This window comes from Charadrius vociferus, unplaced genomic scaffold, assembly GCF_000708025.1.
Source record: "Charadrius vociferus isolate BGI_N301 unplaced genomic scaffold, ASM70802v2 scaffold436, whole genome shotgun sequence".
NCBI classification, from domain to species: Eukaryota; Metazoa; Chordata; class Aves; order Charadriiformes; family Charadriidae; genus Charadrius; species Charadrius vociferus.
In genome coordinates, this window is record NW_009649187.1 from 7,025,428 (window position 1) to 7,052,011 (window position 26,584).

Genomic DNA, 26,584 nt, shown 5'->3' on the forward strand with positions numbered 1-26,584 from the left:
GATGATCTCTAAGTGTTTCTCTCACTGAGAGAACATGTATTGGAACAGTTTCCCAGTACCCTGATTTCAGTAGGAAACGGATGATTCATGTCGGGGTTCTCCAGTAAAGAGTGGAGAACAGAAACAAGCTGTTCCTGTAGAAAGCTTGTGTGTCTTGTTGCTGATGATTTGGAGCCCTTATGAAGAGACCTTTTGTAAGAAAACTGCATTGCTTTTTCCATCAATGGTTACACCCACAGAATAGCAAATGTAACCTGATCTTCTTTCACTAAGGGTAGGTTTTCCTTGTGCCAGACTTTCAGTGCTTCTTGGGGACCTGGGATTGCTGAAGGCAGATTTTTCTCAGTAAAGATTGCAGTAAAGAAGGTATCGAGTACCTCAGCCTTTTCTGTGTTGTCACCAGGCCTCCCACCTATTCATCCGTGGGCCCACATTTTACCTTGTCTTAATTTTGCTGATGTTGTACTTAAACAAGCTTTTTTTTTTTTTTTTCCTTCATGTCCCTCACCAGATTTAACTCTAGATAGACTTTGGGATGGACCCCATCCCTGCATGCTCAGGTAGTGCCTCTGTATTCCTGTTGAGTCACCTGTCTGTGCTTTTGTCTCTTGTACTCCTACTTTTCATGTCAGCTTTGTCAGGAGAGTTCTGTTCATCCATGCAAGCCTTCTGCCACTTTGCTTGACTTCCTGCTCACCAGGGTGAACTGTCCTGAGTTCAGGCAGGCCCCTGAAGAGGTCAAAGTCTGCTCTCCTGGGGTCTGATTTGTCTTTTCCTTTCAGGATCCTGAATTCCACCATCTCATGGTCACTGCAGCTAAGGTTGCATCTGACCCCTTTGCATTCCCAACCAGTTCTTCCTTGTTTCTAACAGCAGAGTGCCTCTACTGTTTGGCTGCTCAATCTGTATCTATCTACTAATGAAAGATGATATTTAGAGCTTACAGTGTGTGATAAGAAAAATACAGTATTTCTCACTGCAGTGGAGGTAGCAATTTTCACATTAAACTGATTTTCTGTGATGGCCTAAGAAGGTTTGACTTGAGTGACTGTCATCCTTGATCTTTGTCCTTGGGTAAATGTGGTGCATAAATGAAATGAATAATAGAACTGAGGAAAAAGTACTGCTTTGGCTAGTTTTACAAGCTTTATGCTCTGCTATCTTTGTGTATGCAGCTTGGGTATACCACCATACCAAGTATCTGGGTATGGTGCAACTGTTCTGGTCCCATTGCTCTCCAAACTAGAGTTGTCGCAGTTTTCAGTTGCTTGGTTAGGATACAGGAAACCTTATATGGTAATTCCAAAATAGTTTAAATTCTGTAACTGTCCTAAAAGGTACCGATTATTTCAAGGCAGTCTCAGTTCAAGTTAGCAGTAGGCAAAGACCAAAAGCCTTGTTCTGTAATGAATGTGAACGTAAATGCATTTGCAGTTCATAAGCATGTTCAGGAGTACTTGGTCTTCTTGTGATGGTGTTTATCCAGCAATGCATCTTTTTAAAGTAGATAACAGAAAAGATGGCTTTTTGTCTTTCCTTTTTAATGGACACACTGATGGCACTACCGGACTGTGTTCTTTCCAATGTTTATTTTCTGTTTGTGGGAATAATGAAGTATGATGGTATTAAACTTGAACTGCATTTTAGTAGCTGAGTCTTTGCATGAACTACAGAGGCAAGCCTGTCCCTCCTTAAATGCGCAAGAGTGCATAAGAAAATAGTTATAGAAATCAGTATCTCTAACAGATAATAGTTGCAGAAGTGCCAAAGTAGCAGTAGGAGATATGGTGGTTATTTCTGCAACCCCTGTCCTGTGCCGGATAAATCACAAGTGTCACCTTAGCTAAGGTATTGTATGATGGCAAATGGTAATAACTGTTCTCTTCTGTCTTTTGATTATTTTTTTTTTAAATTCTCATCACATAGTTGCTATATAATATAAAGAGCCAGAGCATCAAAACAGGAAGCTTACTGAAGGGTGAACCATGTTAACTTCCTTGCCCTTTCTAGTCTTTCAGCCATTTTCTGGGTATCAGCTCTTCAGCTGCAGAAGAGTCTGAAGGCTCCTCTTGTCAAGTAGAGAAGCTATTAAAAGCTGTCATCTGGAACTTCAGTTGTTCCAGCTGAGTTTCTTCCTCTGCTGTCTTCAAACCTCTTTCTGAGTTTGGAAGAGGCTGCATATTGCAACTGTTCTTAAGGAGGGATGCATTAATAAAGCTTTCTTTTCTTATGCAGGCCTTGTTTTGTTTGCCTGCACAAATACTGCCTTGGAAGGACCAGAAACAGACTTCAACCAGACTGATAGTCAGTACGTGTGACAGCCAGATAACCTGTGAGTTGCAAGAGTTTTTGGGTAGATTTGATTCTTGGTAACCACAAATTCGGTTAGGTTTTGAACAAATGGACTTCCCATTTAGGAGTAAAATATCAGTCTGTGCATAGGCAATGAATGGTTAAACTGTTAATCTTGGAATGGGATATAATAATACATAATTGAATGAAACCATTAGGGCTAAGGTTTGCAAGCTGGCATGTTCAACTTTCGTATTTAAAATCTATGGAAACCTTGTCAGTTGCGAATATATATATCCATGTAGTCATCTAAACTTGCTTAGGAGAGGTTTTTAATACTGAAATGTGTGGTGTACTGAATGTTTATGCTGCTTCAAGCACTCAGTCAAAAGTTACTGGGAAGATTACCTTCTTTGGTATGTCTATTTGCTTTTATTTTTTTTGTGTGTGTGAATTTGCTCAAGGTTGATCTCAAAACGTGTTTCCGATTTTCAACCTTGGAAATGTGTTTATATGTATCTAAATATCCTTCAGCTAAGTCTTCAAAAGCTGATTTGGTTATAAAAAGGTCACAAAACCACTCAATACTTGAAAGAAAATTTATTCTCAAGTGTAATAACACTTCCTTAAATTACTGCACAACTTGTATGAAGTTTTAGGTAAGAGAACAAGTTAGTAAACTGACTAGTGTTTGTTGGACTACACTAAAAATCTCTTTCACAAGCCTAGCTGTCTTTGCAGCTTTTACAGCATAATAGTTGTGCTGAGTAACAGAGATAAACAAATGGAGTTTCTCTCGAACTCCAGAGTAGTAGCGAAAAGGTCACTTTTTATTTAGCTTGCCCTGATAGAATGACAAAAAAAATTGGATTGTGAAGGGCTAGTAACTGCCAAACAACTGATTTGACTGTAGCAACTGAAGAAGTGCTGCTTGATTCTTTGTCATGCTTATAAAAGGTTCTCCCCTTAAAAAATCAGAGTGAGAACCTCAGTAAATTTTAGTTGGGTTTCAGCTTGACTTCGGTCTTTCTCAGGGGGGAGCCGGGGGTAATAGCATAGAATTTCTTTTGCTACTTTTAAGTTATGCTAGAGAAAACATGCATTCCTTAGTTCTCTGACTAGACTCCACTGGCACCTGAGCTGTTAGACCAACCGAGCCCACCATACTCTCTAGGCAGCTGGAAGGAATGTATTTTTCTGTTAATATGTTTTTTTTTTTAATCTTGCCAGCTTGACATCAATGATTATTGTAGTTCAAAGCTATAGAATATAAGGTGTTTTTATCTTGCAATTGCAAGCCAATGTCTGGCATGACAATTTTCCTCCGGCAATTTGGAATGGGGTGTGGCTGGAGTGTCTGACCTGTTCTCCAGTTACTCAAGATAGCAATTGCTTCAGGGTCATAAAGTCTCTTCAGTATTTCACTAGCTGTTACAAAGAGTTGATGCTTAGCCTTTGTTGTGGCAGATTTTTACATAGTTGACTTGCACTTCTTTTTTCTTGCAAAGAGCAATTTTTCCTGCACTTGGCTTATTAGTTTTAAATATTTTGGTGATGCTGATAACTAACCTTGTTACTGTGTGGCAGTGGAGGAAGTAAGCTGTGAGGGGTTTGTAAACTTGATGTATCTAGCTTCTGCTATCACAACTGAGTGCAATTCCTTTCTTCAGACAGGTTTTCCAGCTTGCTTGTTAGGTGGCCTGGAAACTTGTATCTCTGATTCATAGAGTATAATGGTTGCTCAGAGTGGTTCTCTTCTGTTCTGTTGCTTTTAAATTTGGAGCAACTTCCTCAAATAGGACAAAATGCTGTTGGGAACAAGTGTAGCTTCCTGTTGTAGAAGATGCTTTTAGTCAGATTTGCAGCAGTACTGCTGTTTCTTTTTTCAACCACATTCCTCTAGCAGGTGAAGGAACTACATCTCAATGTGTTTACCTTACAAAGATGTAAAGGATTTTTCATTAACTTCTGTTAAACTACTGAAAGGATTTAAACAGCTAAAAATGGTACCTATAACGTCTCAAAGTGAGAGCAATTATATACTATCAAGTGTTGGTGGCACTTTATTATCCTTATTCTAATGTGGAGTTGATTTTTTTTTTTCAACATTCTAATGTGACACAGCAATGGCCTGCTGTTATATGTGGGCTGGATAATATTATGTATTTGTACAGTGCCTGGCACAATGGAGCTCTAAAATGCTAACAAATTCCAGTGAAAAAACTTCTGGTTTAAAGTTGTTGAACTTTCTGATGTCTCTTTATGATTCAGCGTCAAATTTAAAGACAGATTTGTAGAGGCTTTACTTCTGTACAACTTCAAACTGATAGTGACTAGGATTACTCCTTTTGTATGCAAGAGGTGAAGACAGACTTTGTCCAGCTCTCCCAATCATGGGAACTTAACAAAATAAGCAGTTTTAGCCTAGATATTTGTATGTACTGGATTATAACTGTCAAGTTGCTTGCTTACGCTACCCAATTTCCCCCCTTTGTTTCAATTGAGAATAGTAATAACTTCATGTTACAGAGCTACTGTAGCAAGTCTGTCCATCCCATCACACATGTTCAGATGCTACCGTCTACAGTAATAGGGCCAAACAAATCCATTGGTATAAAGAAAAGTCCCACAGGTTTCAGTATTATGTGAACTAATCTTTCTAGTAGGGACTGCAAGAGTAAGAGTACTGCTTTCAAATGCTTTAATTGGGTGAGCGTAGAGAAGTAGAATGTAATGTATATTAATGTTAGTCCAAAGCACTGTTTCAGAATTAGGCTGGCTCCAGCAATAGGTGTTAGTGGCTGAAAGCAAACTGCAAAAGTGGCTAAGAGTAGGTTCTACTCAAGATGGCATGGAAGACAATAATTGTTCCGAGTGAGAGTTTTTCTCATTTAATTCTACAGACCTAATTTCTCAAAGGAACCACTGACAACTAGGATTTAAATTATACCACTCCTATTGGTTATGTCATCCTGTAGTAGAAGATTCTGATTACATGGGTGACATCTGCTGCTATGCCATAGTTTATTAGCTTTTACCACTTAATCTCTTAAAATTTTCTTTTTCAGTGTGAGTCAAGAAATAAACAGCAAATGCTGTTGAAAGTAGTTGTTTTTAAAGCTTTTTTTGGATGTGAAAAGTAGTTTGTTACTTGACTACATAGTAAGTTTAGGTTTTATTCAAAACTAATTTTAACAGCAGAGTAAGTCTTCATCTAACTTGGAACTAATGCCAAATCAGACACTTTGTTTCATATTTTTAATATTTTGTATCAGATATTTCTGCTGAGTAGCTGCTTTGTAGTAGTTTGCAAATTATTTGTGATGACTCTGCACATAAGTGGCTTGTCTTCTACATGCTGAATTACTTTCAGAGCTAGTCACAAGGGGTCACAAGCACTGAAGGCAAAATCAAGATGGAAAATAATCACTTAATATTAAGTTTCTGACACACAAGTTCTTAATGGTGCTGTAAATGAGCACTGTCTCTTGGCAAACAGCTCACCATTTCTAGTCCTTATTTAATGTAACTAGATATTTTTGTAGCTAATTAAAACATCACATTTAACGTTTTAGTGATGATTTACACCATTAACTTACTGTATGCTTGAATTAACTGTTAGTCAAGTAAAACGAGACTCTTAGGAAAGACAAACTGTCCAATATGTTACAGAAGGTGGATAATCAGTATGAAATACCATGTTAGTATGTATCTTGCTGATGAAGAAACATTTGCTGTGGGAGGGTTAACTGCTGTGAGTTTCTTTTGCTTCAACCATATATTAGTGAACACATGAAGATATTTTTAATATAATAAAAACTCAGTGAAAAATGTTACTTTATCAGTAAAGCTAATTTTAAATGAGTATGTTTCCCTTCAGGGAAACACTAGGGTTAAACAAAGTCAATGAGGGGCAGAACTCTGTCTAGTTCCTGCGTTTGCAGGTTGACTTAAGTAAATAGATTAAGGTAGTGTCTCTTCTGTATTCCTTCTCTGCCTCAGCACTAAACCCATTTAGTTTTTGTAACCCATCAAGATGCTGTTTGGTATGAGGCACTTTCCTTAGACTTAGTTGTAAGGTGAAAGTTGCTAGCTGCAGCTGTGAGTCTCATTTGTGGAGGACAATTGCTGTATCTTATTCTTCTGGGGTGAGTTTTGTATATGCTCAAAGGTCAGAGCTGACTTACGTTATTTGACTGAAGTGGAGTTGTAGTGTCTTAAAGTAGTTCTAACTCAGAAGTACTGGTTTAGTTCTTTTATCAAGAGAAGAGTTTCTTCTTCTAATTTCCAAACTATAATAGTTCTGTAAAAAGTCTCACATAGTCAGTATGTCCTTCTGTTTCCTTTAAGTTGTGCATCCTGTAACTTGCTAAATCATCCAAGTCTTGGCTTTGTACTGGTAATAGAGTTAGTAGGCAATAGCAGCATGAATAAAAGTCTTTTGGTACACAAATGATGTCACTTTCTGTTTTCCATATGGGTCTTGTTTCATAGTTATGTATTTTACTTGGACAGCAGGATTTCCTTAGCCTCAAGCCAATTGAATTTGTCTTAATCGCCAGTGTAGACAGGTAGGTCAGTTTGCTGCTATTAGGGACCAGATGGCTGGAGTGTTCTAATTTACTTGACTTATTGCCAGGTGACTTTGAAATTGTACCTTGCTATGCCTGAAATGCAGTCTCCAGGGTAATCATGAGAAAACCAGAAGCCAGTATACAGCTTCCATATTAACTGAAAGGCAAAGCAGATAGGCTCTGATTCAGCAATCTCTTTAGGTTCATGCCTGGCTTGAAGGAAAAGTGGTCTTGTTGACTGATGTCAGCGGTAGTATATGCGCATTGTTTGTTTAGTGTAAACTAGAAGCAGGAAGAGAATTCAGCTGCATATTTCTTTGGACTTATTTTTCAGTCTCTAATTGCATTGGCCTGTTCCCCTACAGATAAGCAGAAAAACTTAAAGCTTCTTAAAACAGTGTTAAAATCATTAATTGCAAGTGACATGTCAATCCCAATTATAATTCGAAGGAAGATGAGAGTGGAATGAGGAAGAAATTGGAAATTTGCTTTGTTAAAGGCTTCCAAGAGAGCCTTTGAAGGAAAAAGATGAAGTTTTATGTTTAAAAAAAAGTTGTATTATTATAACTTGTTATAACTGGTTCTTTTCAGTCTTATTGGATGAGAAGGATTAGATTGTGAGGAGGGAGCAACCTGTAAACCTGTTCTCCTAGATTTTTCTAAAAGTACTTCCACATTGCTTGTCTCTTCTGTTCAGTTTGCTGAAAGTTCTGTCTTTACTGGAAGCTGTTTATGTCATCTGATAATTTTTGAGTGACCTGTGAAATTTAGGTGTGATCAAGAAATTTCATGACATACCCCAAAGCTGTTTGACTTGCATCTGGCAAAGTTTTGTGTTTTGCTGCGATCCCAGGATGTATGCAATTCTGTTTTGCTAACATTTACCACATGGATTATGGTAGCTAAGAGTCAGGGCACAATAAAACAACATGAACTCCAACAGCTGTATTTCAAAGAAATCTGAGTGAAATAGCTTGAAATACCAACAACTGGATCTGCTTTATACTGTAAATAAAAACAGAACATGGGTTCCAGTCAAAATACTGTGACTGACAACAGTGAAGGTAAACAGCAAAGTCTTGCTTGCTTCTCTTTTGCTGTCAGAGCTCCTTCCCAAAAGCTTTGTATGTAATTTGGCTCCATTGATTGGTTTCAGGAAGGGAAAACTGAACAATTGTCCAGTAGTTATGGAGCCCTTGCCACTTTTGAACCCACTGAGATAAACTGGCACTGAACTTGGTTTGAGATAAATGACCTGCTTTCCAGGCCTTCAGTGGACAAGCCTTGTGGGGAGGGATGAACTTGATGAAAGGTATAGGATACAAAACTGGATACCATTAACTTCAGTCATCATTATCCTTATATCGTCATGTGTGAGTAAGACCCCATGTCTGTCACCTGAATTCAAAATACTTTTCATGAAGATTTAATTCTCTCTGCTTATGTTGTATTTTTCAGTCTGGTCTGAAATGTATATTGTCTATGCCAGGAAGATGTAGGCATACATTTGGCATAACTTTGACTTGCTTCTGCCTCTGCTTGATGGCTTGTTGAAATCTAGGCCAATTTTATTTTCTTAAAACGAACGGTGGCGGAGAAGGACTGGCAACTCTGTTTGGAGATGGATTGTGGATGTGGATATGCAATGTAGGAACTGCTATAACTCTACAGTGACAGCAGATACTTCTATTTGGTTTGTGTGGCAAGGTTTTGGTAGCAGTGGGGCTACAGAGGTGGCTTCTGTGAGAAGCCCCCGGAAGCTTCCCCTGTGTCTGACAGAGCCAATGCCAGCTGGCTCCAAGATGGACCCACCACTGGCCAGGGCTGAGCCCATCAGCAATGGTGGTAGCACCTCTGGGATAATATATTCAAGAAGAGCTGGGGGAGAACCTGTACAGCAGCAGTCAGAAGAGACGAGTGAGAATATGTGAGAGAAACAACTCTGCAGATGCCAAGGCTGGTGAAGGAGGGGGAGGAGGTGCTCCAGGCACCAGAGCAGAGATATCCCTGCAGCCCATGGTGAAGACCGTGGTGAGGCAGGCTGTCCCCTGCAGCACATGGAGGTTAACCAGGAGCGGATATCTACCTGCAGCCTGTGGAGGACCCCATATTGGAGCAAGTGGATGTGCCTGGAGGAGGCTGTGACCTATGGAGAGCCTGTGCTGGAACAGGCTCCTGGCAGGACCTGTGGCCCCCATGGAGGGAGGACCTATGGCGTCCCATGCTGGAGCAGTCTGTTCCTGAAGGACTATGCTCCGTGGAAGAGATCCATGCTGGAGCAGTTCATGGAGGACTGTCACCTGTGGGAAGGATCCAATGCTGGAGCAGGGGAAGAGTGTGAGGCGTCCTCCCCTTGAGGAGGAAGGAACAACAGAGAAGGCATGTGATGAACTGACCGCAACCCTGATGCTCAGTCCCCCTGCACTGCTCAGTGGGAGGAGGTAGAGAAATCAGGAGTGACGTTGAGCCTGGGAAGAACGGAGGGGTGGAGAGACGGTATCCTAAGACTTAGTTTTTATTTCTCGTTACCTTATTCTTATTGGATTGGTTATAAATGAGATTTCCCAGAGTTGAGTCCGTTTTGCCCATGATGGTAATTGCTGAGTGATGTCCCTGTCGTTATCTTGACCCATGACCCTTTTGTTGTACTTCTCCCCTGTCCAGCTGAGGAGGGGGAGTGACAGAGCAGCTTGGTGGGCATCTGGTGTCCAGCCAGGGCCAAGCCATCACAATACTTTAAGTTTATTTTTTCAGGACAGACATCTAAAGAAATTAAGAAAGAAGTTCCAGAGAACTTCATTGAAGTACAACAAATTTCTGATGTGAAATTCAACACTCCCATTGTCATGTCGCTATTCTTCCTGGAGGCTTGAAAACATGGAAGAATGCATAAACCAGCAACTGGATTTTAATGTGAGGTAGCTTATGGTAAAGTTGCTTTTACAGCATATGGACCACTTTGAGTGCTACTTTGATTTGTCAAGCAAAACTCATCCTGTAGCTTATTCCTTGGGAGAAACCTGGGGGTCTGATAGTGTTACAGCCAGGCGTGTATGTGTTCACTGTATAATGATGAAGGAATATTCTTAGGCACCTCACTAAAAGAACAGATGTTTTAAATCAGCTTCTGGAACATTGCAAGAGCTAATTCTTCTAAGGTCATCTTTTTTTTTTTTTTTTTTTTTAACTGGGGAAACCATATAAGCTGCAAGGAAAACTTCACTTCCTTCATTTGGCCAATTGTGAAATTGTAATTGTCAATATAGGCATTCAGAAGATTATTTTTTTAAAAAAGAAAAAAACCAACCAAACAACCCAACCCCAAACAATAAACTTTGGACTCTCATCTTAAATATTTGTGTGTTTTATTCTATGATACATGCAGTTTGTACTTTCAAACTTCTAGAAGTAAGAGAACTAGTATTATTCAGTGTTCATTGTGTTTTTGTTTAAACAAAGTCTTAGAGAATTACAGAACCTGAAACTGTTTCCCCTTCTCACTGAACAGCTGTTCTTTGCTCTATCCAGCAGGCTAAGAAGATAGGAAAGGGACCTTGTGGGGTGCTCATGTCTTGTTTTTCATGCAGTAGCAGCAGACATGATAAGAAGCTCCAAAACTGGTTATAAGGAAAAACCTCAGGCTCATCAGGAAGTTTTCCTCTTGCTTTTCCATGGAGAAAATACTCCCCAGCAGGAAGCTTAAAACATACTGATCTTCTACTAATTAGTAGCAGATAAGAGTGCGTGAGACCTACAAGCAAAACTAAAAGCCAAAAGCAGCAGGAAATCTCAATCTCCTCCTGGTTCTTCTAGCTACATTCCCAGAAGGCTTTTCAAGTGACTGTATGCCCTCTGACTTGTGCATGTCCCACTTCCTTTAAACTCCTAGACTTGTCAGCCTCTTGTTCACTGTTATTAAGTAGCAGGGAAGTAGATCATTCTTTATGTCGATACAACTGATTTGTCTCCTTCCCCCAAAGAGTGTGGGAATGAATATGGATGGGTAGAAGTTGTAGCTATGAAACTGTCTTGGTAAGTTTTGCTTGAGAGCTTCCCTTCCTCGGTGCTGCTCTGGGCAGGTACAGTGTTCAAGAAGTTACAATCTCTTTACTGTGTTAACCAGTACAGCTTCTTTGGAACCATGAGTAATGGCCACTTTGGTATTACTTAAATGCAGAAGTTTCTATTCCATGGAGACTGTTGCTTCCCAGTTAGTTAGGGAAAAAATGTCTTAGGAGGTAAGAATGTTAGAAACCCAAGCAGGAATCCTGTGGGGTTTTTTTTGTTTTTTTTTTTTTTTTCCACGTGTATACTGTTGGATAGAAATAAAATACAGGTTTCCCAGATAATTGCTCCGTATTAGCATGAAGCTCGACAAGCCGCCTGCCTGAAACAGGGAATGTGTAAATATTACATCTTAAGGAAAGAAAGGAAAAAAAAAAAAATCTTCATTCCCTTGGCATTGGAGTATGGGGAAGGTAGAATTGAGTGAGTCTCTCCCTTGTGTTACACTGCAGTGTGTCTGAAAATTGCTTAGCCCATGTAAAATTCAGTCTGAAGAAAACAGATCTTACTAAAACAAAAAGTAAGAAACAAAAAATCCTTCTAACCACAAAGCTAAAAAAGAAAACCCACAAAACTCTTCTGGGGTTGTGTACTTTCGGTCCCAAATGTGGCTTCACATTTTGAGACTTTGCCTGTTAGATGGTAAGCAGAGTACTTTTGTTCTTTACCTTCCGTTTTTATACCTGGGCTACAAATGCAAAGAGCAACTTCTGGAAAGGTTAATTAATAGCTATGTAAATATGAAATGCTTTCCTTAGAGCCACAAGGTTTTATGTTTAAACAGATTCAGTGAGTACATGCTGTATTAGTGCTTAAAATATGGTAAAAAGTCTGTTCTTCTGGAAAGGTAGGGAACCTTTTTAATTGAGGCTTTATGGGAACTGCCTGAAATGCTGTGTAGTGCTGAGGATGTTGGAGGGATGAGTATTTCTGCTTTGTGATGGACTTGGAAGAGAAACGATCTACCTTTTGGAATTTAGGACAAAGGCTGTCTGTTTCAGGAAGACTTTGAGGTTAAAACTCCCTGCAAAAAATGGAACTGGGAATTGACTCTCATCCTGTTTGTTACTTTCATGTGAAGACCAAAGATCTTAGCTACATAGCAAAAACGTCCATATATATGTGTGTATGTATAAATATATAAAGTCCATATATATAGTGTGTATACATCTATCTATAATTAGTTGATAATGCTTCTTTGAGTAGTGAACTTGGATATATCCTCTTCTATAAGAGACTTATGTGTTCCAAACTTAACGAAGAAATGCTTTTTGTATGGTCCAATAAAACTGTAAGTAACTGAAATCAAGCGTGTTGAAACTTGAGCTAAAACTATTTCTTGGTTGCTTCCAACTGACTGTTCAATATAAAATAGCAATAATGATGGTTAGAATGACCTTCAAATTGAAGCTGCCCCCCCCCGTAAGCTTTATTTTTCATGCGTTCTTTAAAAACTGTGTATCATCAGATTATTTTTTTAAATGAACTGAACTATGTGCAGATTGATACAACTGCAAGAGAAATAAATCTTGAAGGCAATGGGATTTCCTCCCAATGGTTCTTTGGAAATAAAGTATTACTCTTCATTTTCACTCGGTGAAAGCCTTCTGTCTGAATCATGTGTAATCCAAAGTTTACGCAAATTACCGCTTTTCTGTGTCATCTTTATCATGTGTGTGTGCATACAAACGTGAGAAATAAAAAGAACGTGTTTTGTGAGGGCAATGGAAATAATTAGAACAAAGCAGGCATACTCTCTGGTGGGTGTCTCACAAGAAACGGGGCATGAGATAGATTTATAATTGTGCTCCTGAGCTGTTGCCATGAAGTCCAGGAGTCAAAGCAATGCTGCAGTGCTGTGCCCTGGGAGGGAGCATGGCTATTACTGAGCCTACAATGAGCATACGTGATAGAAACCTGTAATAAAATTGAAAACTTTCAACCTCCTCTCTGCTCTTCCCTTCATTACTTATAAATATCTATATTACTATCGTGAGTGTATTGCTAATAGATTTTTTTTTTAAAAAAAAAAAAAAGTAGACTAGGCTGAGTCTCTGTTTGAACCAAATAAAATGCTAGGGCCAATGTACTTCTGAAAAGGACCTGACTAGAGAGACAGTGTTTTAGCAAGCAGCATAATTTGCAAGGAAATGGTGCTTCTGGAAGGCTGTACGGCATTAGAATTGGCAAGTGCTGTGCATACTGGCGTACTTTAACTTCTGTCAAAAACCAGCACATCTTTAAATTGGGGATTTTCAGGACTATCTTGTCTAGCTTGAGCAGGCCTGGCAGCTCTTAACACAAACTAGTGTCTGGGTTAAAGACCTTCTGCTTTGTGAGGCCTTTCTGAATAGCTTATTCAGCTGGAAAATACAGTGAACAAAGGAGCTGGAAATATTTTGTCAAGTTGGTGATCTCACAGTCCAGAGAGCCAGCTACCAATTATAAAGACTTCTATTGTATAACACAAGAGCTAGCATATAGAAAACTCCAGATCTTACTCTATCTCTTTCTTTATTAGCTTCTGTGTAATTATTTTTGCCTAAAGGATGGTGTGAATGTGGATGTGGGTTGTATTCTCAGTAATTAACTACATTTTTCTAATAGGCTGTGTCAAATAGCAAAATGGGGTAATTTTTTTTTTTTTTTAAAACTTTGAACTTGGTTTCTGACTTGTGGGGGTTAGGAGGGAGGGAAGCTCACAGAGTTCACAGTGATTAAGTTTTTACAACTAAGTGCCTATGTTGGCAGGAAACAACATATGATTTCTAAAGCATTAGACTAACCATAGTATATAGTGGTCTCAAAAGCAGACACAGCAACAGCAAACCTAGTGAAAGGAATTGCCATTAGTACAAATCAGGTTTTTTTGTTGATATTTAGCTATTTGTTTTCATCTGGGCTTTACAGTGAAATTCTGCATCTTAAGTATGACTTCTTTCTCCCGCAGGTTGGAAAAGAGACCGTGCAGACAACAGAAGACCAGATCTTGAAAAGGGATATGCCACCAGCGTTTATCAAGTAAACTCATTTTATTGTAAATCTTCCATTGTAGGTACTGGAAATGTGTTCCAGAGATAGATCATTCTCACTTATTTCTGCTGTACAGATTAGAAAATACTCTTATGTTTGAATAGCTCTTTGGGGTCTTGAAGCTGACCTTCATCAGGAATGAACTTTCTGTCAATAGTGACCTTTCCTGTTACATGCCTCTATGTATCTAGGGTATTTCTTCCTTTAAAAATAAAAAAAAAAGTTTAGAGTAATAATGGTGATTAGCTATGTGCCGTTGTAGTTTTACCTAACGGTGGCAGAGATCATGTGATGTTCCCAATCTTTTCTACTAATTTGGTTGGTGGAAAAGTGTGAATTTGTCAGAATAGGCAGCTGATGCATGATATACCTGCTTGGAAATAAGATATTTGAAGAGCAGTGACTGACATTCTTAATTCCATGGCTCAGTGTTAAGGACAACTGACTTTCTCTTTCTGCTGCCTTAGGTCTTAAAAATCATATATCACTTCTTATTGTGGAGTCGCCAAGCTGCTTACTGCCAACTGACAAACTTTCACTGAAGTGACTTTGCCCTATAACCTACTGAATGTAGTGACTGCTCTATTGGTGTTGTCCAATGTTTACAGAATGACTGAATATTTTACTGTATTCCCAAATACAAACGGGCAGATGGTCCAAAAAAAAAAAAAAGAAAGCATTGAGGCAAGTAAGAAAATACTAAAATGGAGAACAGAGATGATGTCTAAAGAGAAAATTTCTATTAAGCAGTGAAAAGCAATTTAGTTTGTTGCATTGTAGGTTGACAAAATGAATGATAAAAAAATGCCTAGGACCAGGTGGTATTAGTGTAAAAGTTCAAGACTACCCTGTATGTCAATCAAGGTGATGCTACTGCCTGAGAAACTTTCTAGGGGAATCTGGGAAATAGGAGGTCTACAGGTCTGACATACCTTTGGAGCAAAAGACTAGGAATTCTATACTAGGGAAGAGAATTAATAGATCCCAAATGCATATAATCTGCTTTGGGTGAATTGATAGTGTTTCTATGGAGGGAAATTCTGCCTTATAAATCTGTTGGTGTTAGAAATAAACACAAAAGAGGGACAAGGGTAGTCCAGGTGATATAGCATACACTGATTTCTAAACTTTGGAAAAGTCTGAAGGCTTCTAAGAAAATGAAGCAGCCATAGGGTAATCAGAGAAGTTCTTGTATGGAAAAGAGAAAATTAAAAGTGAAAGGAAAAATTATGTGGTTAACCCTGACAATGGTGGGAGGTAATCAGTAGGGCTCTAGAGATCTCTGCTGGGACTGTGCTTTTCACCATGTTCCCAAATGCCCTGGAAACCAGGATGAACTGTGAGTCGAAAGTACTTACTGATGACCCAAAGTCTTACGCACGATAGCGAGATTAATGGATGACCCTGAGAAATTACAGCAGGACCTTATTAAACTAAGCGGCTTGATATTAAGTGTGGATGAAATTATTTTGAAAGATCTGAAACGATGCACAGCGCAGGTCTAGCTTCAGGTAGGGTGATTGACTCTGAACTGACCATTACCAATAGCAAGTGAGATCTTGGAGCTGTGATACATTGGTGAGAGCATCTGTTATATGCTCAGTAGTGGTCAAAAAATAAACCAAATGTTAGGTTTATCAGCAAAGGATGAAAGACCAAAATGTCACTGTATATTTTTCTCCCGCACCTTGAATACTGCATGCATTTGTGGTCCCTAAACTTTAGGCTGTAGTAGAACTGGAAAAAGCTTACAGAAGTACTTTGAGAACAATCAAAGGTATGGAATTGCTTCTATATAAGGCAAAGCTAAGTAGGCTGGAGCTCTTCAGCCTGGGAAAGGTGACAGAGGGGATTAGGCCCCTGACAAAGGTCTAAGGACGTATGAGTTACGTGGAGAAGATGGCAACTTGCACTTCTCTTCCTGTACAAGAATTTGATGGGGGCATTGCTTTGAGCTAGTAGTTTATAAACCAAAGATAAGGAGACCGTCTTTGTATAGCAAGTTATATACTGTTAAAATTCTTTGTATAGTTTTGGTGGTTAATAGATAAGTACTTAAAGGAATCCATTGTGGGTTATCAAATGGACAAACTGCAGGAAATCCCAAGAACTGCAAATAGTTGGAGGATGGGAGAGCGCCCAGAGGAAGTATGATAAATGCTTATCCTGTTCTTAACCTTCCTTAGGCATCTACTTGCAGCTGCTTTTGGAGACAGGATACTGAGCTAAATGGGCCTTTGATACAACCCACTACAGTATTTATTATGCTGTGCTCCTGCTGTGTGATCTTGTTTGGGTGTTGAGAAGTTTGATTTATTACTATTATTTTTAAGGGGAGAGTTTAGGTATTGAAATGAGATCAAAACTTTCTTCTTGGTGAGTTGTATACAAATACATGATTTCGATTGTGCTCATTTTCTAGGATGTGTAGAGTTTTTTAGATGATTTCTAGCTTCTGGTTCGCCAAGACAAGTAAGTGATTAAGGAAAAGAGATTTTTCTTAATGGCAACCAGTCTTTGATCGACACTTAGCAGATTGTAGAGACTTAAATAGTTAAATTACTGTAGAGATGTTATACAAGCGCTGCTGAATTGGTACCACTTTATGCTGGGTGCAAGAACTTTTTTTTTGCAGCAATTCATGACTGCTTTAATTGTGATATAATAAAAATGGGAGACAAAGCTGTCTGTCACAGTAATGAAACCTGCTTCACATAGTACTTACTCTCCTAGATGCAGTAACATGATTTAGGAATGTTCAGTGGCCTTTCTGAATGATAATCTATTGCATTTGTTGTTTTTTGTTAATCTGGACTTTATATCAAAATGAACTTGTACAGATCAACAGCTCCTTCTTAATACTATGGTGTGTATTGTCACCGGTATCTGTGTTGCAGGGACAAGTGACAGTCACAGGTGAGCTGTCAAGGGAGTCTTACCTGTTCCTGAATTAAAGGGCAGGATTTGGATGTGGGAAGTGAAACAACTGAGGGTTGAGATTTTTTTTTTTTTTTTTTTTTCTCCTCTCCCTCCTCTTTCCAGGGAGGGGAGAGGGTTGTTGTTTCTAAAGTGTTAGTTCAGGAATTGGCAATCCTCTTTGAGGGAGTGCTCCAGCAGAACTTGTACTAGCACATGGATGATGGGGTAAGGAGCAGTGCACATGTGCTAGCACCGTGTTCCCTGTCCATATTTTGTCCATTCAGAAGCACCACCAGTCTTGAGGAAACCACTCTTGGAGGATAAGGGAGAAGATCTGTTTATTCTTTTCAAAGACTTGAGTTTTGACTTGCCGGAGACTGGCATTGAGGGCTCATAATGAATATATATGATGGTAATCTGTAAAGTTTGTCAGTAGGAGTGTGATTGTGCAGCGAAATAATTTGGCTGCTGAGAAGCTTTCATGCATCTCTCTGCTTGCTACTGACATAAACCACATTGGAACTATTGACCTAGAGTTAAAAAATGCTGTGTTCTTTATCTTAATTGTCTTAAACACCAGGGAGTATGAGTAATGAATATAATTTACATCATATGTTTTGCAATGCGTTCATATTACTTGTTATACTTCTCATGTAAAGAAGGAAAAAGCTGTAATCTCTAGGCAAAGAACAGGGTAACACCTGATTTGTTTACACTGAGAATAAAAATTTGTCTGTGTTTAACTTGCACATGCAAACTCATTTAACAAATCAAGCAGTAATGCTATTCTATATTAACATTATTTTGGTAGCCAAGGTGGAGCCACGTTGCTAGTAAGTGTATTAACAAATTAATGTTAATGTGAAATATTTGCTTTTTATTTCTAGAACTGAAATTAATCTAAACTGTAGTGAGTAAACTACAGGCATCTCTGGGAAAAGCAGAGGTCAATCCTAAAACCTAAAAACTAAAATGGTACGTTAGCATAAGTTAAATTTTTTTCCTCACGTTTCATAAAGAAGACAGTAACAGGAATGATGGTGATTGACTACCAAAAGTGGTATGGTTGGAAATATTACCTGTGGCTTCTCCACAAAGAATTTGGCTGGTGTTAACATAGCTTTATTGTAATCATGCCTCAAAAATAAATATAATTTTTTTATAAAGCTGGGATTTTTTTTTTAGGTTGCAATAGGATATAGAGAACAGAACATTCACCAGAGCAATGAACTTCTATTAAGAACTTTTGAATATGTTTGGTTCTTGTGACAGAACAAGCGGTTCATTGCAGTGAATATTTTTAATGTTTGGTGGGGTTTTTTTTTTTGTTTTTGTTTTTTTTTAATTGAAGTAATTGAATTACTTTTTCCCCCAAATTCTAATCTTTTCTTTCCTAGCACATATGCTTTCCAGGGGATGGAGGGTGTCTGGTTTTTAAACACCACTCTGCTTTTTTTGTACATGGTGCACACTCCTGAAGTCTTTCAAATGCATTGGAAAGTTTATACAAAACAGACATTGTACAAGTGAAAGGCACGTTTACCTTTCAGAAGTTCAACTCTAAATAAAACTTTGAATCTTGAGAAGCTTTATTTTTGTTAATTATGGTAATTATGGGTAGTACACATTCACGTTAACTCCTTTCTTTACAAATAAAAAAGCCAGTCTTGAGGTAATCATTAGTATTAAACAGATGACCATGAAATTGAACTGTAGGAAATTAAGTATTTCTGAGCCTATAGCTCTGAGCTGGCTGAATAGGTGATTTGTTTAATCCTTTTCTTGGCAGAGTTGAAAAGAATAAATTTGAGAAGCAAGCGCGGAAATCTAATTTAGTGAAGTCAGTTGACTTTGAGAATACAACTAAGTACGTTGCATAGTAATGAGCAGACCATTCCCACTTGCTGCCTTGAAGTCCCCCTGTATTGTCTTACTCAGTTATGAATTACCACCATCTGATGTGCTGAGCAGATGTCGCACTAAAGAGCAGGTTATGATAAGGTCAGCTGGCCCAATTCGATCTACTCTAGGGAGCCATTAGCTGAAAACTGTACTCTCTGAAAAAAGTATGTTTTCCTGTAATGAGTGTCTTATTTCCAGTATAGTTAAATTTAGATGTAACCATTAAGTTCTGCCATTTGTGTTAACAAGGAATGTAGGGGAGAAAATGGTCTGTGTAACTTTCCAGTAGTACTTAACTGAAAGCATGATAAAAGAGTATACCCAAGTGGTCACTAGGACCCAGGCTATATGACAAGTGTGAAAAAGTTGCAATAAGAGATGGTATTGCTGTAATAAAATGGTTTAATGCTTGTTGGAACCTTGTGTAACTTGAATGAGCACGTAGCACTCACATGCATAGAGCCTATGTATTAGACTACACTTAAATTTCTGTCAAAGAAACGGGAGAGAATGAAGGAAAGTCACAATCAGTGGAGTCAATAACTACAGTTGTGAATAGGATAGCTAACATGGAAGTGAAGTCTGAATTCTGTATTTCTCTAAGTTGTTACGAACTAATTACAACAAGAGAACAGAACCGTAAACTTTTCAATGTTCCAGTCCTTGATATTTTAAAGTTGTGTTGAATGGCTTGATGGAACCTAATTTCAGAGTTCATTTGCTTATTGTAGTACCTTCTGTGTTACAGCAATTACATACTGTAATGTCTTGCAAAACTTCCTTTCTGCTTTTAAATGTGGAATTACAAGCTGCATTTGAAATTCATAACCTTATCACTAAGTCCTGTGGCTATTTAAAATGCTCTTTCTGTCGTGAGTGTTAACAGACTCTGAAGAGCTGAACAACAGCTTCAACAAGCAGGGCAATCAGGGAATCTTGGTTTTCTTAATAGTATGTTCTTTTGTCTTAATGTGTAGCTATCATTCGATATTTATTAATAGCAATTGCTTCTTGAATGACAATGCCAATACAAGGCTGATGAAGGTTAGCAATTACTTTGATTGTGGAGTCCTAAACGAATAATTGTTTTGTCCCCTGCCCTTGTCATTAAGAATGAGAGGTGTTTTGCCATGTTGGCACCTCTCCTTAATGACACTGTATTGACTGCTCTACATGGGATACTTGAAACATTCCCTACAGTGGAAGATTGCATGACTTCCGAAGAACGGTGTTGTACAGTTGCTGGTTACTTTCTTGTTAAAATAAGTATAATAAATGCTCTTGCTTTTTAAACGATAAAGGTGTAGAATGATCAGTTTGCTTGCAGTGCTTTAAGTCGTAAAGTTAAAAACAATGCACTGTTTTCTCAAGTCTGTTGTCACACAGACAGAAACTAATCAGCAAGTTTTGTCTGATGACTTTCCTCAGAGTGGAGAATGCCTGCACCAAACTTGTTCGGGCAGCCCAGATGCTGCAAGCAGATCCTTATTCAGTACCAGCTCGTGACTATCTAATTGATGGATCAAGAGGCATCCTTTCTGGAACATCAGACTTACTTCTGACATTTGATGAAGCGGAGGTAGGAATCCCAACATGACTGACATAGGTACCTGCACAATAGTATTACTAATTCAAATATCCACCTAAATGAATTACCTGATCTAAACTATTGAGAAGATGAATGTGGTTTTGATCATTCTAGCTTGATTGGAAGCATATTTTGCATTTCATTCTGTCAGAAGGAGCCTAGGCTTGTTGCTCTGTTTTGTTAAGAGCATCTTTTTATGACATAATGTTTAGGCGTTGCCTGTGATTATTCCTCAGAAAGGCCAGATCCCATCAACCCTGCCTTACATCTTGCTTGATGCTTTTTTCTTTATTCCCCTCACCGTACCCATTACTGATCCTTATATTCTTTGTATCCCTTCACTGAAAAGCCCTAGGTCACTTCCTAACTTGTCGGGCTGACTCATTAGCTGGGGCAATTTAATTGGCCTTGGGGCACAGGGGGTAATAAAAATCTGTATTGTCTGGCTGGTTAGCCAGAAGATGTGTTGTGATAGATGTAACAGTTGCGATGTTTTGGCTGCTGCACAAGCCAAAAAGTGGCTCAGAGGTGCTGTTTTTTGGGTGTGGTTTTTTTTGGTCAATCCTCAGATGGAGAAAATGCCAGAGTTTCAAGGAAACTTAGGAAGGAGGCTTTAAGTGTCTAATATTTGAAAATGTTTATTTGTTACAAATCTTACTCTTGTGGTCCTCTTGCTGGGAATGGGGAGTCTCGCTTGTTCCTAAATAGCAAATATCCTGCTACTATGAGGAAAAGAAGCTCACACTGTTAGAAACGCTGATGTTCGATCTAAATTTTATCCGTGCAACAATCTGCTAATCTATGAAATTGTGTTATTCTTCCTGCTTTTCTGAGTAGTCTAATGTGGCATCCTTGTCTTTCCTGTAATCAGCTCATGGTACTGTTAGGACTTTCCTCTGAAATGAGGAGAATCCTATGGGATTTCTCCGCGGCACTTGTGATTACACATTATTTTAAGTGGCTTTTAATAGATACTACAAAGTGTTATAGGACAGAATTGCAAGGAAATTTTTAATCTGCCTGCTTCTGGTGTTTAGGAAGTAAGTTGACTTCTGTGCAGTTAATGCTTCATTGAATTAGTTTCTGACCAACTCCATGTTAACCAAAAGAAAAATGTTAGTCTGGAATGATTGACTTTTCACAAATACAAAATTTGGCATGTCTCTATCTTACTATGTTTCAAGATGAACTAACATTGGGACAAAACTGAAATGACTTTTAGAGGAAACTGTGATCTGTTCTAAGGACTGAACACTGGTTGATATGAATCAAATGTTAATTAACTCATTCTTCAGTGAGAATTGTATGGTGTTGTCAGAAATAATGTGGTTCAGGAGGTTAGAAGATTAACCAACAGAGAACTCTGTTTTGGAATCAAGTATGAACTGAACAATTTAAGCTGAGGCAGATGTACAGAGGTAAATAAAGTACAGTCTTCACAGATTTTTCTGGAAAGCTTAAGATGTTGGATCTGCCTTTCCCACTGGAATGCTGGATAATGTTTTATCCATATGTAGGGCTGTATGGTGAATAATATTTCCTCTGAAAGCTTGGAGTCTGCTTTTTATATAGGTTTGCTTTGTGATTTAAGTTAAGTATTCCTTATTGATCAAATGGCACTGAAAAAATTCAAGCATGCCAGCATCGTTAAAGGCACTTCCTTATAACCTATTTTCTCAATGATCTCCTTCATTTATCATACAAAGTGAAAACACTGGAAGTAGTGTTATGCATTTCTGAGTAGCGGAATGCTGATTAAATACTGTCTTTGTCGATACAGCACTCTTAGTAATGGCTTAGTGGGTACCTTAACCAGCATCCCAGACCTTTGTGATTGCCTGTATGTCACGTTAGCAAATGCTATACCTATTCTTTTCTAATAGTAGGCTTGCATTTCTAATTCAGTTGTAACTTAGCTTCATCTAATAAATGATGGAATGTTCCTTTTTTAGGTCCGTAAAATCATCCGTGTCTGCAAAGGAATATTGGAATATCTGACTGTGGCGGAAGTAGTAGAGACAATGGAGGATTTGGTGACATACACAAAGAATCTAGGGCCAGGTTTGATTTGCTACAGCTTATCATAAACATACTAAGTATAGTCTTTTCTGCTACCTTTTTTCCCCATAGCACCTTCCTCACTCAAGTTTTGAGAGTTCGGACAATGATAAAACTGTTGCTTTGAAAGTGTCTGTTGGAAAGAGTTTTAAACTACAGGATGAATGATGACTGTTTTCTAATTCACATTCTCTCTTAAGAATTAGAAGGGTCAAGAGGTTGGTAAATGATACGTACCACACAGATGATATGTACTGTGCTTTTCCTACACGATATTATATAAGGGAAGTAAGCATGCATTAGTAAGTGAAACAAATGGATTGAAAAAGCTGTGTAATTAAGCACTCACAGCTATAAAGTCTAAGCTGACAAAATGTCTGTACTAACTGAGCTGGTTAGGCCTAGTAGGAATTTCTCATAGTAGTGTAAGCTACATATCGTATATTAACATTTTAATGAGGTTGCGGAAATAGCTGTCTTGTGGTATAGTACAAAAACACACCTGTTAAAAAAATCTTTTTGTTCATTATTTGATGCTCCTTCTCTACTTGTTACTTCACCGTGTTAACTCACACTTTCACTGGTGGAAGTATGTGGATTGGTAAGTGAAGCACTGGGTTGCTGTAGAGGAAAACTACCGTTAATCTGTCATCCACTATTCCAAATGCTTTAGTTTAAGCATAAAGTAGTTTAGGTATTTAACAAAAGCATTCTATAAAATCTAGATGTTGTGGTGGTAGCTTAGGAAGGCGTTGGAATTAAAGTTACACTGAACTAAAGAATGCTTATATAAACAGAGCAGGAATCTGGTTAGTATTTTATATATAAATAAGAATACATATGTAGTGTAAGAATAACTAGCTCATAGCTGAAATGACTAGCAGCTCTCATGTCACAGAGCATGTTGGTAGATTATCGTGGTTTTATTCATCATGTGTATACTTTAAGTTCCATATGAAGGTATAGTGTTCTCTAACTTTTTTTTTATGTCCTGTGACAAGTTTCCTTCAACTAAATAGATTTTTCCTCATTTTGAACAGGAGAAGACGAAGCAAAAATCTTCTTTCTGTGAAAATTACTCCTTTACGTAGTATACAATTTCAGTTTCTCTGTGGTCATTGTCTTCCATGTCTTTAAAATGGAAGTTTCTCCAAACTTCAGTTTATTCTATTTGGCTCAGTCACAAGCGTTTGGGGCTTTTCATTGAACCTCACAGACATAATTTGCTGTTATGTGTGTATGGTAGGGGTAATAAATGTTGGGTAAGTGTCTTAATTTCTTAGAAGTGAGATAAAAAAGCTTGAGATAAAGCTTGTACCTTTATTGCAAATAATCTTCTCTAAGATCATGCTGTCCTAAATAAATAGCTAATCTTGTGCTTCTGGCACGCTCTAGAAACACTTTCTTTGCCTGAACTAAATGCTGCTCAACACTTGCAGCCCATGCCCACAAAACTTTTTATGCCTGTTGTATGTACCTTCAAAGTCTTAGCTATTGAAAATTGATTTGCTCTAGAATAAATTTAATGCTTTCCACACTTCTAGAGCACTGAAATATTTCTGGCAGAACTGAAGTATAAATAGATGCAATTCTTGAACTCTGGTAGAACAAACTCTGGTAGGCAAACAAACAAATAAATCCCTGATGTTTCCTTTTTCTGCCACTCACAATTAGGCTTTGATCAAGTCTTGAAAAGGAAAAAAACCCTGTAAATTAGCTTCCAGAGTTCATGAGGTGACTTCATGTCCTAAAGTAGTCATTTCAGGTATTTTCCTATTTTATTGCTGGGATTTTAAATCAAGAATTTTGAAGATTCCTTTCTACTTTGAGTAGTGGCTAGGTTTTGAATCAGTGGCTTCCCTGAAGCATCTGGAATGTGTTTTAAGTAACAGCTGCTAATATAAAACCTAAGTTTTAAACTTCAATATAGTTGTCATAAGTCATTACACTTTGTTCTTTTTTAGAAAGCTCAAATGTTGCAAATTAGTCTTAACATTACATTTCTTTATTTATGAATGTTCCGTTATTTTAATCTTTAGGAATGACAAAGATGGCGAAAATGATTGATGAGAGACAACAGGAATTAACTCATCAGGAACATAGGGTTATGCTGGTCAACTCCATGAATACTGTGAAGGAGCTATTGCCAGTACTTATTTCAGGTATTTTCGGCTTTAATTTTTAATATCGCTCTGAATTGCTGTCTATTTTGAGCTGGAGTTCCAATGTCTTTTGTTTATTAAAAATAGCAGCCTTGACCTTGCTTCTTTACTGGTTGCAAATAACTGTGCTTCTTGTATTAAAACTACAATCTGTTTGAGGTAAAATTTTCCATGCAAAATAAAATGTACTACCTCTGTATTAATGCAATAGGAGGTCACCTTGAGCATTGATCGTATTGTGCATTTACCTTTTTCTAATCTATGGTATTTTCACAGCTATGAAGATTTTTGTAACCACGAAAAATTCTAAAAGCCAGGGAATAGAAGAGGCATTGAAAAATCGCAATTTCACAGTAGAGAAAATGAGCACTGAGATAAATGAAATAATCCGTGTATTACAACTCACTTCCTGGGATGAAGATGCCTGGGCGAGCAAGGTAAGTTTCATACCTACATTTGTATATAGAAGTCTAATTTTTATCTACCTTGTACGCTTCACAAACTTGGGGTTTTGAGACTGTTGAAATATGTATTTGTGCATCAGGTTTGTAAGACTTTGTAATCACATCGTATAATCTCTTCAAGGTCAAAGAACATCTTCAGAGATTATTGTACTAATGTACTTTCAAAATTAGCTTTCTCTCAAGAGGCTAAGTTAAAGGAATGTGGCATTTGAAGGTGGCTCAGTGGCTACGTAATCATGTTTGACAGAGGAAAGCTGGGTAAAAAGCTATCATTCTATACATTGAACTGGTCTTGTAGCTAGGCATTCATAAGTGAGGTACATACTACTAGAAGAGATAGGTTGCTGTCATATGCCTTGTGAAAAAGGCCTGAAGTTGAGAAGTTTTAGTCAATTTGGGGGGATCCCTCCTTGAACACTTTCTCCTTTTCTCCCTGCGCCATTTTTAGTCTGGACATGGGAGTAAATTTCAAGTCTTGGCCATGTCTCAAAGAAATACGTGTTAGATTGAAGAGCCTTTCTGGATAAGTATGATGTCTGTGAAGCTGGCATATGGACAGTACTGGTTCCTTACAACTCGGTGTTAAGCTTTGCAAGTGACTGCAGCCGCTTCCCTGGAGTGAAGTGGTGCTTTTAAGTGGTACCGCTGAAATGTCTAGCAGACCATAAAGCAGGTCTGACAGACAGAATCATAAAAGTGTTATTGTGGGCTTACAAATAAATGTAACTCGATAACTGAAATTCCTGCCAATTTTTTTGAGTACCTTGAAGTAAATGGCTGAAGGGATTTTTTTTCAAGGGTTAGTGCTATGAGCAACAAGTAACTGTAAATATATTTAAAGAAAATATTGAGACCTAAAGCCAGACTTATTAACAAATGAAGTCTTGCAGAAAATCTAACATTGATGTAATCTAGGCATTAAAATCACTTTGGCCTATATTGTTTGGCACTTGACCCTTAGTTTGTCTTTTGAGTTATTTTGTCACTATCACTTCCTTATTATGACTACTTTGTGCATCTTTGTTTTTGTTCTCCTGTTTCTTACCCTTTTCTCACCTTTAGAAGGTAAGCTTTCTTCCACACCCTCCACATCTACCTTGTACTAAAACCAAACAAGCATGTATGTGGGATTTTGTGCTGTGTGCAGACTGTGTGCTGTGCAACTTCTATTTGTGTGCCAGCTGTGACACCATACTTATGTATATACACACGGAAGTTTTAAAAGGATCTTAATAGCTCTGTCTAGCTACATGTAGAATTGGCTGTCACTAAGAGAATGGTAATTGCGAGCTGAACTGCATTAAGGCTGTCTTTCTGAGTCTGATTATAGTTAGCCCAAGATTTTAGAGCACATTCTTGCTGAATGTTTTTGTGTTAATTTATGTTACTAGTCTCTGTAGCTACAAATAAAGGGTCCAGTCATGCAGGAACAAGCTTTCTGCATGCCCAGAAAGCTTTATTAGATCAGGAATTTCGTCCATTCCATAGTATTTCACCAGCAGCCTTCCTTCAGTTCAAATGGTTCGT

At 38.1% G+C, this 26,584-nt stretch overlaps 1 protein-coding gene across 1 annotated transcript in view; it reads left to right on the forward strand.

The window, feature by feature from the left end:
- The first annotated feature begins 9,743 nt into the window (after nt 1–9,743).
- Nucleotides 9,744–26,584, forward strand: part of VCL (vinculin) — a 42,938-nt gene continuing 26,097 nt past the window's right edge. Inside the window, exons 1-6 of the mRNA XM_009888840.1 lie at nt 9,744–9,779; nt 13,882–13,952; nt 20,214–20,364; nt 22,326–22,434; nt 24,471–24,593; nt 24,870–25,030. Of these exons, the coding sequence (XP_009887142.1) occupies nt 9,744–9,779; nt 13,882–13,952; nt 20,214–20,364; nt 22,326–22,434; nt 24,471–24,593; nt 24,870–25,030 (651 nt within the window). The remainder of the gene's footprint in view (nt 9,780–13,881; nt 13,953–20,213; nt 20,365–22,325; nt 22,435–24,470; nt 24,594–24,869; nt 25,031–26,584) is intronic.